Source organism: Suricata suricatta, chromosome 17 (assembly GCF_006229205.1).
Source record: "Suricata suricatta isolate VVHF042 chromosome 17, meerkat_22Aug2017_6uvM2_HiC, whole genome shotgun sequence".
Taxonomy (NCBI): Eukaryota; Metazoa; Chordata; class Mammalia; order Carnivora; family Herpestidae; genus Suricata; species Suricata suricatta.
In genome coordinates this window covers 45,570,858-45,584,925 of record NC_043716.1, presented here as the reverse complement: position 1 = coordinate 45,584,925, position 14,068 = coordinate 45,570,858, and the positions used below count along the sequence as shown (strand labels likewise).

At 41.0% G+C, this 14,068-nt stretch overlaps 1 protein-coding gene across 9 annotated transcripts in view; it reads right to left on the bottom strand.

Moving 5' to 3' along the window:
- The window catches only part of HELZ (helicase with zinc finger), a 146,991-nt gene that overhangs the window by 1,839 nt on the left and 131,084 nt on the right, over positions 1–14,068 (bottom strand). For all 9 annotated transcript variants that reach the window (XM_029929006.1, XM_029929009.1, XM_029929004.1 and 6 more), the window contains one exon: positions 5,942–6,194. In XM_029929006.1, the coding sequence (XP_029784866.1) occupies positions 5,942–6,194 (253 nt within the window). The remainder of the gene's footprint in view (positions 1–5,941; positions 6,195–14,068) is intronic.

Sequence of the window (14,068 nt, the reverse complement as noted above, 5' to 3'; positions counted from 1 at the left end):
CGGTTCTCCTCTCCAGGAACTCCGTGACAGTAGAGCCACGAGGACAGTCGGCTTCTGCCACAGAACGTGGAAATCACAACACATCGAATCAAACTTCTCAACCGTATTAGTACTTGCAAAGGAATCGGCCATGTAGACGGGAATGGCCAGCACACAAAAACGAAAGGTCAAATCTGAAGGTCTGCTTCACAAAGTGGATTTTATAATTGCACGTTTTGATATTTAATGTATTAACTGCTCAACTTTGAATATGGGAACTGACCTGTTCTTTCTTCAATAAAAAGGAGCTGTATATGCAGACTCCTGGTCAAAATAGCTTTTATTACTAACCTAAAAATAGTAACATTGGATTCCGTTTCTTAAAAACGTTCTCTCTTCTTGTAATATATAAGTAGGCATACAATAAGGGAGGGGGAAAACAACGATAAATCTTACTTCACATTTCCTATATGTGATCTAATTTTTAACATTCTTTAAAGTTTGACCCCACTCAAATACAACTACCCTACAACCCAGCAACTGAAACTACTAGGTGTTTATCCAAGGGATACAGGGGTGCTGTTTCAAAGGGGCACATGCACCCCAATGTTTACAGCAGTGCTATTGACAACAGCCAAAGTATGGAAAGAGCCCAAATGTCCAGTGACTGATGAATGGATAAAGAAGATGTGGTACACACACACACACACACACACACAATGGAATATTACTCAGCAATCAAAAACTATGAAATCCTGCCATTTGCAACAACATGGATGGAACTAGAGTGAAATGAGTTCGTCAGAGGAAGATAAATATCATATGACTTCACTCATATGTGGAATTTAAGATACAAAACAGATGAACATAAAGGAAGAGAAACAAAAATAATATAAAAACAGGGAGAGAGAAAACCATAAGACTCTTAAATACAGAGAACAAACTGAGGGTTGCTGGAGGGGCTTTGGGGGGGGGGATGGGCTAAACGGGCAGGGGCATTAATTAAGGTGGACACTTGTTGGGTTGAGCGTTAGGTATAAGCGCTGAATCACTAAATCCTATTCCTAAAGTCATTATTACACTATATGTTAACTAACTTGGACGTAAATTTAAAAGAACACAATAATGGAAGAAAAAATATATTTTAATAAAATAGGGGCGCCTGGGTGGCTCAGTCCATTGAGCATCCGTCCAACTTCGGCTCGGGTTATGATCTCATCGTGGTCTGTGGGTTCGAGCCCCACGTCGGGCTCTGTGCTGACAACTCAGCGCCTGGAGCCTGCTTCAGATTCTGTGTCTCCCTCTCTCTCTGCCCCTACCCTGCTTGTGCTCAATCTCTCTCTCTCAGAAAGTAAATAAACATTTAAAAAATAATAAAATAAATAAACTCAAATAAAATTAAATTTGACCCCAGTCTTCCTAATTTTATTGTCCACTAAACTGTGACTTATTCTCAAACACTGTTTAAATGTTTAACTAAGTAGGAGGAAAAAAAAATAATTTTCCTTCTACTCTTCTAGATTCTTGGCTGAGATTAATAGGAGAAAAAGAAATGTTTGATAAACATGTATGCTTCCATATACATGAGGGAGGTCTAGGAAAACTGAGTAACTCCCTGAAATGGCCCAAAGCAGCAACTAAACGGGCATCTCCAGCTAAAGACAGAACACGACGTTGGGTGCGTGAGGCAGGCACGTGTGGTCACCAGGAACAGCACAAGGAACGAGGTTGTCGTGCAGGCAAGGTAACCTAAAGGCAAACTGTCTTCTCCACTGATAGTTTCTAGAAATTTAGAGTCATCTTTCTCCTCCTGATACAGAGAGGAGACATTTTTACAAATAGAGACCTTCCCCTGTAAATGTAAATGTCTCTTACAAAAGGGTAACTTTTACCCACTTTTCAGAGCTTCTGTGTCTGTAGTTTTTTAAAAATAGTCATCCTAAAATAATCTTTCTGCCAAAAAACATGTTTGGAGGTGGGAAACTCTGCTCCCTTCATGGAAATTGTATTGGATTGTAATCATAACGCACATTCACTGAGGATAATTTGAAAATTACAGAAAAGGCCAAAGAGGAAAAGAAGTCATTTCCATATACCAGACATTAAGCCTTAACTTGGTGTGTTTTTTCCTAAACATCACATAACACAGATACCTCATAACTTATTTAAGTCACCTCTCATTTTTATTTTTTATTTTTAAATGTTTATTTATTTTGAGAGAGAGCGAGCGAGCGAGCAGGCATGTGTGAGCAAGAGAGAGACAGAGAGAGACGGAGAGAAAGGATCCCAAGCAGGCCAAGCACAGAGCTTGACTTGGGGCTCGAACCCACAAAGCTGTGAGATCATGACCTGAGCTGAAATTAAGAGTCAGAGGCTTAACCAACCGAGCCACCCAGGTGCCCCACAGTAACCACTGCAGAGCTTGCTTGGGATTCTCTCTCCGCGCTCTCTCTGCCCCTCCTCTGCTCGTGCTGTCTCTGTCCCTCTAAAAATGAATAAGTAAAAAAAATTTTTTTACCTTTAAAAATTCATAATTGTTCAAAATTAGTTTAACATCTAATTAACAAAATTAACCTAACATCTTTCTAGAACATTTACTGCTTCTCTGTCTAAATGCCGTTGATTTTGTGGGGAAATGTTTTTAAAAGCATTAGTTTAACACACATACCAGGATGAATCATTAACTTCTACTCCTGAAATGTATATTACACTATATGATAACACCTAGAATTTAAATAAAACATAAAAAAACAACCTCACCAAATATTTCAGTGTAACAGTAGACAGTACTGCCTAACATAATATATAAACATCTTACTGATTGTTTAAAAACTGACCATTTTTATTTACTTTACTAAGATTTATTATTTAACCATGTTCTCATTTTCATGACAATTAAATATTTTCAACTAAATAATCAATACTTACAAAATAGTTCCAACCCAATGTCTACTTTCTTATTTAATCATGAGTTCAAGATTTTTATTAAGATGACTTACCACATATACTCCATCCAGATAAGAGAAACTATTCCTTATTACTAATCTGACAGCCAATGATATTATTCAATGTTGTCTGTCTAATCGTGAATTTTTATCTGTACATTGACCGGGAATATCTGATAAAGCACTATGTGTGGTCCCCACGGAGAGTGACAAGCACTCGGACGACCCGCGTGCTGGGAGAAGGGAAGCCTCCGGCCGGGCACACATCACCAGGCGTGAAGGCTGAGCGGTGTGACTGCACCACACACACCTTCACGGGCACAGGACCCATTTTCATTATCTTCTCGCTCAGCACCCATTCACTGAGGACATGAAGTGTGATCGGTGACAAAATGGGAACTCCAACATCCAAAAAGGTCAAAGACATGGTCCTTTGCTCTCGCGGTTACAACTGAGAAAATGTGGCCACAACGGACGCAATGACCACTTTTAAATTCCAAACCAAAATGATATAAACAGTTTTCTTCAAGAAGTCTCAAACTTCAGAAAAAAGTTTCCCACGTGGTAATTATTTTCCTTCTGATTCACCCCAGGCAAGGGCTGCACTCCTCTAAGAATGAATGAATGGTAAGTGCTGACCAGACAGGAAGCGTGCTTCAGGGCACTCGTGGTCTGGAGCTCATTTTTTAACCCTTTAACTGTTACTTTCAACGAAAGAATACTACAATTTGCCTGCTAGTAATGACAAAATAGTAACTGTATATTTGTGGAAAAGATACCATAAAATGACATGCACTTTGGACAGTTATTTAGAAACTTTCTACCTTATCAGCAGAAGTCAGGTTTTCATTGATTTTGGCCAAAAGTTACCCTAAAATTTAGATGGGGGAAAAAAAAAACATAGAAAGGATGTTGCCTTTAAAGTAAGTTATAATAGGGGCCTCTGGGTGGCTCCATTGGTTGAGCGTCCGACTCAGATCAAGTCATGATCTCATGGTTCGTGAGTTCAAGACCGGCATCAGGCTCTGTGTTGACAGCTTGGAGCCTACTTCTAATTCTGTGTCTCCCTCCCTCTCTCTCTCTCTCTCTCTTTCTCTGCCCCTCCTCCACTCACACTCTGTCAGTCTCTCTCTCAAAAATAAACAGGGGCACCTGGGTGGCTCGGTCAGTTAAGTGTCTGACTTCGGCTCAGGTCATGATTTCACGGTTTGTGGGTTCAAGCCTCGCATCGGGCTCTTTGCTGACAGCTAGCTCAGAGCCTGGAGCCTGCTTTGGATTCTGTGTCTCCTTCTCTCTCTGATCCTCCCCTGCTTGAGCTGTCTCTCTTTCTCTCTCAAAAATAAATAAAAAGATAAAAAAAATAAAAAGAAGTTTTTAAATATAAATAAATAAAGTTATAATAAAACAACCAAAAAGTAACCAGGGGCACCTGGGTGCCTCAGTCAATTAAGTGTCCGACTTCATCTGAGCTCAGGTCATGATCTTGTGGTTTGTGGGATCCAGCGTGGCCCCTACTTGGGCTCTCTCCCTCTCTCTGCCTCTCCCTCTAACCCTTCCCCACTTACACACATGCACACGCACTCTCTCAAAATAAATAAATAACCTTAAAAAAATCCTTATTACTGATTCTGTAAATGAGATGCTTCTCAACTAATTGAGCTATGATAATATTTATGTTAGACCTTTAAAATGACAAAGCAACCCTTAGGAAAACTACAGTAGCGTATACATTGCAGGCATTAATGAATGTTTTAAAAATTAAAATGACAGTGTGCCTTACCAGGAAACAAAACCAAAATCTTTTTAATATTTCTGCCTGCCATGTCTATTGTTCTAAAAAATATGCTTGTATGGCACATACTCAAATACAGGCCAGTTGCAGAAACAATAGATTCACATTCTAAGGATGAACAAAATTAAACTCAAATACAAAGGTTGATGCTACCAGGGCAGAAATTCACCCAACAAAGATCACAGGCTTGTTCACAAATATCTGTATCTACAGCCTACAAAGCGAAGGCTACAGGTTAGAGAACTCAAATAGTATCATTTCTTTCCTTACATTTAATATTAAAAAAAAAAAAGAGGGAACAGAGAAAGCATAAAAGTGCATCTATCTGCATTCAAGGCTAAAGACTTTAGACTTCTTACCCAAAAATATGAGAGCCTTGGCCATTCCAATGCCTTTCTATGCCTTTCTTTCTCTTTAGCTTTAGATTTCTCAGTTCATTAGAATATAAGGAAATAACACACAATTTCTAAACCTCAAAATGTTGGACTTTATTGGTTTCTCTCACGGCCAAGCTCTATTGTATAGTAAGGATTTATTGACAATAAATCCTTGAAAACTGATGTTGACCCAACCAATTCCCACCCCCAATCCTGGAAAAAAAAAAAATCAAAAGCCAGAAAACAAACTTTTCATAAGCAAATTCTATTTAGAAATGTACTTTCAGGGCGTCTTGGGGGGCTCAGTCGGTTAAGCACCCGACTTCGGCTCAGGTCATGATCTCCCGGTTGGTGAGTTCGGGCCCCACGTCGGACTCTGTGCTGACAGCTCGGAGCCTGGAGCCTGCTTCGGATTCTGTATCTCCCTCTCTCTCTGACCTTCCCCTGCTCATGCTCTATCTCTCTGTCTCTCAAAAATAAACATTCATTTAAAAAAATTAAAAAGAAGCAGAAGCAGAAGAAGAAGAAGGAGAAGAAGGAGAAGGAGAAGGAGAAGAAGAAATGCACTTTAAATTCCATTACTTCTTTCATTCATTCACAGGTCAAAATGATCCAATCAATGAGCTCCCCAGAGATAGACCTACTTCCCTTCCAGACCATAAATATGGACTGAATAACGTTCTAAATTAACACTGTATGCCTGAGACACACCCATGAGCATTAAACATGATTCAAAGACAATAATGTAAATGGGGAGGGGCGCGGGTAGGAGAAGAAAAATGCCATAAATATTCAGGAGCCAAGTAGTTAATAACTGCGGTTTTAACAACGTACCGACTCTGCCTTACCTATCAACTCTCTGGGCTGAGCTGTCCTGCTGGGTCCATTACACGGAATGTTCTGATAGGGGGTAGATGAGGTGGTGTTTACCCAGGACTCCGGGGATGAAAAGTTGAAAGAAGATTGGTTACTATGGTCCTGAAGCTCTTTACACTGAGCAAGACTGTCTTGAGGAGTGCTTACTTCTTCAGAACAAGGCTGGACTGAGCTAGAGGAGATTCTTCTTTGGTACAGGGGCCGGCCAGGTCCTCTGGGTTCATACTACACAGAGAAAAAGGACAGTTCGTGAGTCGGTGAAACTTACACTGCCTCCCCCTTCGGCACACAGCAGTCTCACTGTATTAAGCAGCAATTCTCAAAGTGCTCCCCTCCGTGACTATGACCCCACCCTGGCCCCAAAAAGCAGCCTGAGCTCTGGACACAGTGTTCAGGAGACCCAGGTTCAAGACTCAGTTCTGGCCTTACTTAGCAGGTAGTCCTATGACAACACATATCTAATTTCTGGTTCTGGGGGCGCCTGGGTGGCTTAGTTGGTTAAGCGTCCGACTTCAGCTCAGGCCACGATCGCACCATTTGTGTGTTTGTGCCCTGTGTGGGGCTCTGTCTGCAGTGACAACTCAGAGCCTGGAGCCTGCTTCTGATTCTGTCTCTGTGTCTCTCTGCCCTTCCACCCCACCCAAATAAACAAACATTTAAAAAAAATTTTTAAGTAATAATTTCTGGTTCAGTTTTCTTGTCTGTAAGATATGGAGCTGAACTACTGGTCCTCAGTTCTAAAACTCTATTGCCATCTTAGGGAACATTAGATTAAGGATGAAGAAACGTATTGCTCAAAACAAAACGGGGGAAATTACAGTCATGGTCAACTGAACCACGGCCACCATGAACACCTACCCATTCTAGATTTCTCTCTTGTGTCAAATATTCACAGCCTCCCGATTTATTATTCCTTAGACTTAATGGCAAGACAGGCCCCCCCCAGCCTGACATGAAGTACCCCTGATCGGCCCACTGTGTGTGTCCATTGAACAGTCTCCAATGGACATGAAACGTTCCTTTCTTCAAAGCAATCCTTTACAGGTTTGAAACCCAATTAAATTACTCCCTGAACCACACAACCCAGATCCCTTGAACCCTCTCAACAAGAGCCACTGCCAGCCATTTCAAGACTGCTGCTCCCCACATCGCCTCCAACTTCTTCCTGCCTGGCTGCCGTGGCCGGTATTCAGTCTCCACTCTGGCGGCACGGGCACTATGAGTGACAGTTCGGTATGCAGCCTCGGCCTAGAGCCAGACCACCAGCCAGGCGTCACCTAGGCAGTTGACCTGAACGCCTGGGAGCTTTGTCGGTACACACGGCTTCATTACCCACAGGACCAGCCCCTTCGCATTATGGTTAGGATTTAAGGGAGTTCAGCACGTACAGCACTTGAGAGCTGTTCCTGGCCATCACACAAGTGTTTTAACGTAACATACAATGATAAGATTCCACGTAGATCTTCAATGACAGAATGAGATGGAATTTTTATTGCACCCCTCCCCCCCAAATAATAATAGATTTATTCTTCAGTTTGTGATCATTAGGATTCTGAGGAATCTTTCTTTTACCATTACCATTAGCAATAACTGGAAATCAGGAACTAGAGATTAGATTACAAAGAAGAGAGAGGTGAGTTAGCACAGTAATAGCAGTTTGTTGGTTGGGAATATAATACAGGACAGAGAGACACTGTCGGGCCAGTTAAGTGCAGGGAAGTGTGGGTATAAGCATTGCAAGGGGTCAGTCATCCCAGATGACCCTCTAGGATATAAAGCCAGGGAGGGAATGGATCTGGACTGGCTGCCCGTATTCAGAAAGGCAGGAAAGGATGAGAGGAGACCAATTTTCTCACTATTAAACAATGAGCATCCATGCCATTTCTTCATTTCCAAAGTTTTAGCTACTGAATAGAAATGCAGGAGATCCATCTAGCTAATTCTTTTCATGTATTTTTATTGTTCTTCTGTCTGTAAGTATAATGTTGAAATTCACCATCAATTCTGCTCTGCCTTAAAAGCCAATTTTTTCAGGGGCACTTGGGTGGCTTAGTCAGTTAAGCGTCCGACTCTTGATTTTGGCTCAGATCATGATTTCACGCCCCAGCTGGCAGCATGGAGCCTGCGTGGGATTCTCTTTCTGCCTGGGATTCTGTCCCCGTCTTTCTGCTCCTCCCCTGCGTGCTCTCTCTCTCTCTCTCCCTCTCAAAAATAAATCAACATTAATAAATAAATGAATGAATGCAATTGTTGTCAATGATCATTCTGAATTTGATTCTGGTTTTCTAGAACATCAGCCACCCTAAGTGTCAACTGTGAATTTAATCAGCATGTTTGAAATTTCTGTCTAGGTCGTTGAGTTGCGATGCTCAGTAGGGTAACTAACCTTTCTAAACTGCTTTACGCTCCCTGTGGCTAGGTAATCCCTGGACTGATCAGGGCAGCTTGTGCACTGTGTCTTTTTTATCAAGGGTTGTTGTTACGAAGATCATCAGTTCCTAGCATCAAAAGGAGGTGTTTCTTTTGATTACCAAGCCTTGAGTGTTTTAGTAAGCCCAGCCACAATGTGTACAGAATCACATTCTAAAGTCTTTACATGTGACTATGAAAGTGAAAAACTAACATCTGTTATGGGCTCGGAATAAACATGTTATAATAATCAAATCCTCTGGCGATACAGACATTAAGGATATGCACGTGAACTTTAGGCATTAACTTTATAAACCTTTGTTCATTAAAAAATAAACATATATACACTGATAGTATAAACAAATACCTTTTGACAACGAATAGACACATAAACCACAAGGAGCGCTTGGGTGGCTCAGTCGGTTAAACATCCAACTCTTGATTTCAGCTCAGGTCATGATCTCCTGGTTCTTGAGCTCAAACCCTGCATTGGATTCCACGCGGACAGCGTGAAACCTGCTTGGGATTCTCTCACTCTCTGCCCCTCCCCCATCATGTGTGTGCACGCATGCACTCTCTCTCTCTCTCCAATAAACTTTAAAAAAAGATACATAAACCACAAGGCTAAAATGAGGAAAGCTAAAAATCAGAAAGCAATGGAAAGGGTAAATACGAAAGGAAGCAATATTCAAATAAGCTTTTTACAAGATGTGTATCATTTGTATCTTCCAACTGACATCCAAAAAAAACAAAAAAAAAATCACACCGTTGACATGCATAGCAGGAGTTGTGGAAGTACTGAGTAACGTATTTATAATGGTTCCTAAGCAGCTATTGACAAAGATGAATGTGCAGATGGAATATGAAATTCAATTTCAAATCACATCATGAATAGGATTGATCCTTGATGTCAGAAAAAGAACAAAAACTTAAAATTATTTTTGAAAAGCCTACTGGTACATCTATTTCATGCGACAGGAATGAAAGTAATGCATGAAAATATGATTTGCTACTTTGGAATCTGTCCTGAAAGGAATTTGAGTAAAGGCAGAGAAGTCTTGATGACAACTGAAAATAGATGGTTTATATACCAAACACATGTCATGAAAATTACACTTTAGCAGTTACATAGTTCTCAGCATACAGATCCTATACAGATTTTCTTAGCTTTAAACCTATGTCATCTTCCTTTGGGCTATTTGAAAATGGTACTGGCTTGTACATTTTGGTTCCCAATTATGCATGGCTAATATATAGAAATGACATTGATTTGTGGGTATTGGCTGTATATCCTGAAGCCTCGCTATATTCATGTTAGTCATAGGATCTTTGTTGCTTTGTTTTCCGGATAGACTCCTGGGGTTTTCCTGTATTGATGATCATGTTATCTTTAAATAGGGACGGTTTTATTTCTTCCTTTCTAATCCTTATGCCTTTTATTTCTTTTTCTTGCCTCACTGCTTTGGTTAAGATTTCCAGTCCAATGCTAAATAGGAGTGCTGAATTTTACCTGTTCCTTTTTTTTTTTTTTATGTTTATTGATTTTTGAAAAAGAGACAGGGCGTGACCAAGGGAGGGGCAAAGAGGGAGGGAGGGAGACACAGGATCCGAAGCCCGGCTCCAGCACAGACCCCCATGCAGGGCTCAAACCCTCAGAACTAAAAAAAAAAAAAAAAAAAAAACCCTCAGAACTGTGAAACCATGACCTGAGCTGAAGATGGACGTTTAACCGACTGAGCCACCCAGGCTCCCCTGTAGTATTCTTTTTATTTTTTATATATTGACTTCAATACACTGAAGTTTTGTTGAGGATATCTGCATCGGTGTTCATAAACATAAGTCTGAGCTGGCGCCTCAGTGGCTCAGTCGGTTGAGCGTCCACCTTCAGTGCCTTTAGCCTAGGTCATGGTCTCACAGGCTGCGGGTTCAAGTGAGATCAGGCTCTGTGCTGACAGCTCAAAGCCTGGAGCCTGCTTCAGATTCTCTTTCTCTCTCTCTACCCCTCCCCTGCTCATGCTCTCTCTCTCTCTCTCTCTCTCTCTCTCTCTCAAAAATAAATAACAAACCAAAAAATGTTGTTACTTTAAGATATGTATATATACACATAGGTAAGTCTGTAGTTCTTACCAGTATATACTGGATTTGTCTAGTTTGGGTATCAAAGTGATGCTGGCCATATACAGTATGCTGACAAGTGTCCCCTTCTCTTCCGTTCTCTGGAGGACAGACTGTGTAAATTGGTGGTATTTCTTCTTTAACATGTTTGGAGGAATTCAATAGTAAGCTATTGGATGGCACCTTTGGAAGGTTTTTAAACTACAAATTCAGTGTCTTTGATAGTCAATAACTACTTAACAGAAGACTTAAAATGTTGAAAGTTGAATACCGTATTTTCTATTTAATTTTGTCAAGATTTGAGGAAGAAATTCTGGACTGAAAAGCACTCTTAGGCATACTTACTTCAAGTTAGCTCCTCCTAAGGTTATCATCTCCTGTTTAAAGCAACGTACTGTTAGTTCCATGGAGCGGTACAGAGTAACCCAGAGAGAAAGACGCTAGAGAAGGAGGAGGAGAGGGGTCTCCCCGTTAAGACCGCAAACAACGAATGTCAGGCAGCGGGGGTGGCTCTGTCAGGCGGGCATCTCTTGGTTTTGGCTCCGGTCATGATCCCACAGTCTGGGCTCGGTGCTGGCAGCACGCGGAGCCTGCTCGAAATTCTCTCTCTTCTGTCTGCCCCCCTCCCCTACTTGTATGCACGCTCTCTTTCTCTCTCGCAAAATAAATCAATGAACATTTAAGAAGAAGCAAACAATACTAGCAAGTCAGGCAAAATGGAAGGGATGCACTGTAGTTTGCAACAATGTCCATGGGTTCCTGCGATGTAATCTATAGAAAAGTACTTGATAACTTATAAAACAGTAATTTTTTAAAGGGCATGATCCCCAGTTAGTGGTGGATACTGGCCTGAGACCCCACAAAAATAATAATGAATGAATATGAAAGGTCTACAATGATCAAGAGCGATGACTGGTCATCAATGGAGGACACATGTCTGGACTGTATGGAGATTCCACTGAGGAACGGTGTGTGCGGAAGCAGCACGGATTTGCAGCCACCGCCTGGAACGGGCCCCGCCCCGCCCCGAGGGATCCCACCAACACCAGCCGCGATGGCAAGGGAAGTGATGAAACTGGGGGTTAAATGAAAGTCTGTGCAGGGAACAGCTGGCCTCACCCTGTGCTCCGCCCCCTCCCCACCAACAGCCAGAGGAATTCCAGCAGTGAAAGGTCCCCAGGGAAAAGCCTGCCAGGCAGGAAGGCCTGAGAAATATACACAAAACTCCCCAGGTTGTTTACTGACACAGATCACTGAAAGTTCCTGGGCATTTAAAAAGAATCTCCACCATAAAAGGTGGTCACAGATAAACAAACAGGAGAGTAAAAATGATGTCTTAAAAAAATATTTTTAAAACACTGTTTCAGTTCCTATAGAAATACCAAAACTATTAGATAACAACAAACCCTCAACTGGTGTCCTTTAAAAAAGGGGGGGGGGGATTACATTTATAAAAATAATCAGTTATGAAAAGGGGAACATTTTGAGAATAAAAAACCCTTGGAAATTAAACATTTATTTGTTGCATCTAAAATGCAACATAAGGGTTTGTAGGTAAAATCAACAAATCTTGCAGAAAGCAGGAAAATATACAAAGATATCAAAATCCAAGAAAAGATTTGGAGAATCCAGGAGGTCTAACAACTGATCAACAAAAGCTTTAGAAACAGAGAAACAGAGAAAAGAGATGGTAGAACATTATCAAAGAAATAATGTCAGACAATTTCAAAGAGGTAACAGGTAGGAGTCTTTCTCCAAACCAACGCTGCCCGAAAGACCTTTCTGTGATGATGGGGATGTCCTGTGCCTTCGCTGTCCAACTGAAATGTGGCCAGTGGAAATAAGAAACAGTTATTTTATTTCATTTCAATTGTCTTTAAAATAAAATGCATGACCTTGGCAAAACTTTAAAAATAACGTTAACATTATATTAGGTTCAAAAGATTCAATCATACTAATGGGTAAATAAAAATTTGCCTTAATTTCCAAAAACATGGTACATGTATTTCTGGGTTTTGTTACTGTTTTTCTTAAAAGAAAGGTATACTGAAATGCATGTGACCTTGTAGCAAAGTGCATTAAAATCAATTTAGTCCTAAATAAAGAAAAATACCATCTGAAGCATCTCACAGGCAGGGGCGCTTACAATTTGCAAATAGTATTTTTCCCACCAAGCAATATTATTTGCCTACATCCAAACACACGGTAATAGAGGAGACACTAGAATGAAGGGAATATTATACCTAAGAGAGGAATGTCGGATTCGCTGCTGTGACATTCTGAGCTACCCTGAATCTATCTGGTTCCTGTTTACTCTTCTAGAATATGAAACAGCCCAGCTCCACTACAGACCCACAAAGCCTCTTACAATGAAAAAATGTCAGTCTGGGTAGGAAATAAATATTACACAGAAGTTTGCCTTCAGCTCCTATTTGCATTCTCTCTGAAGAATCATAATGATCATAATTAAATAAATTGCCCAGCTTTAAAAAGCAGGTAACGCCAGAGAATTTTTGTTTAATTTTTAAAGAACACTGAGAAATGAAGTACCTTCCTTATAGTTAATTTTCTGGTATTTGAGATCTCTAAATTAATCACCTCAACGGTTGGAGCATTCAGCAGCTTTTAAGAATGAAGAATTCTAAAACGAACCACCAACCAGCCACTCCGCCAGGCTCCCGACCAAAAAAGGAAAACTTTATACATCCTAAGACTTCTTTGGCCCCAGGAAGGTGATCTGGTTTCCCCCGAGCCCCGCCCCCGAGCCCTGCCCCCATATCTACTTCCTGTAAACTGCCATCTCGGGCTTCACTTGGCATAAAGAGCTGAACAGAGTGAAGCTGTGTAGGGCTGGGGGTCTGGGGTCTCAGCTCCACTTTGATTAGTAAAACTGTACAAGCTGCAAGTCTCTGAACATGCTGGTGCCTCAGGCTACCTTAAAAAGGAGGAGGGAGAATAAATGATCTTCAAGGCCTCAGCTACCTCCAAAGTTCCCCGTTTTTTAAGAGATGTTCAATAAATCAAAGTCTTTGTCAATGAGAATATATGTAAACTCTTTTTTATTAAAATATCCAAATATAATCCACTAACAACTTTAACAGTCATCAACAATTTGCTATATCTGCTAAAATAATTCAAATGTGATACAAACCTACCTAAATTCAATTTCCCCACAGAGGAAAGTTTCTATGAAATTTACACTGAGAGACAGGGGTCTGCAACTATAAATTTCAGAAGACAATCCCTCTCTGCAAAAGAAAGCTATTCCCAGCAGAGAATGCCCTCTGTATTTCTACCTAGACTTCAGCCCCAGGGGTCCCTAAGCTGTTTAAAAGGATAAACTATACTTCTCTTTCCTTCTTTCCTGGCCATGTTTTGCTTCCCCTTTGTTTTAGACGGTTCTCAGTTTCTTTCATGAAGAGACTCTTCTACATCCATCTCCTGCCAGTCAGACTGTCCTTTACTTTCAGACGGCAGCCCAGTCAATGTCTGACACTCCCGTGTCATGTTGGGAGTCCTCGGGTCTACAACCAGTGCATTACTTGTTGCTTAACGGCTCATGTACTCTGTGAGAC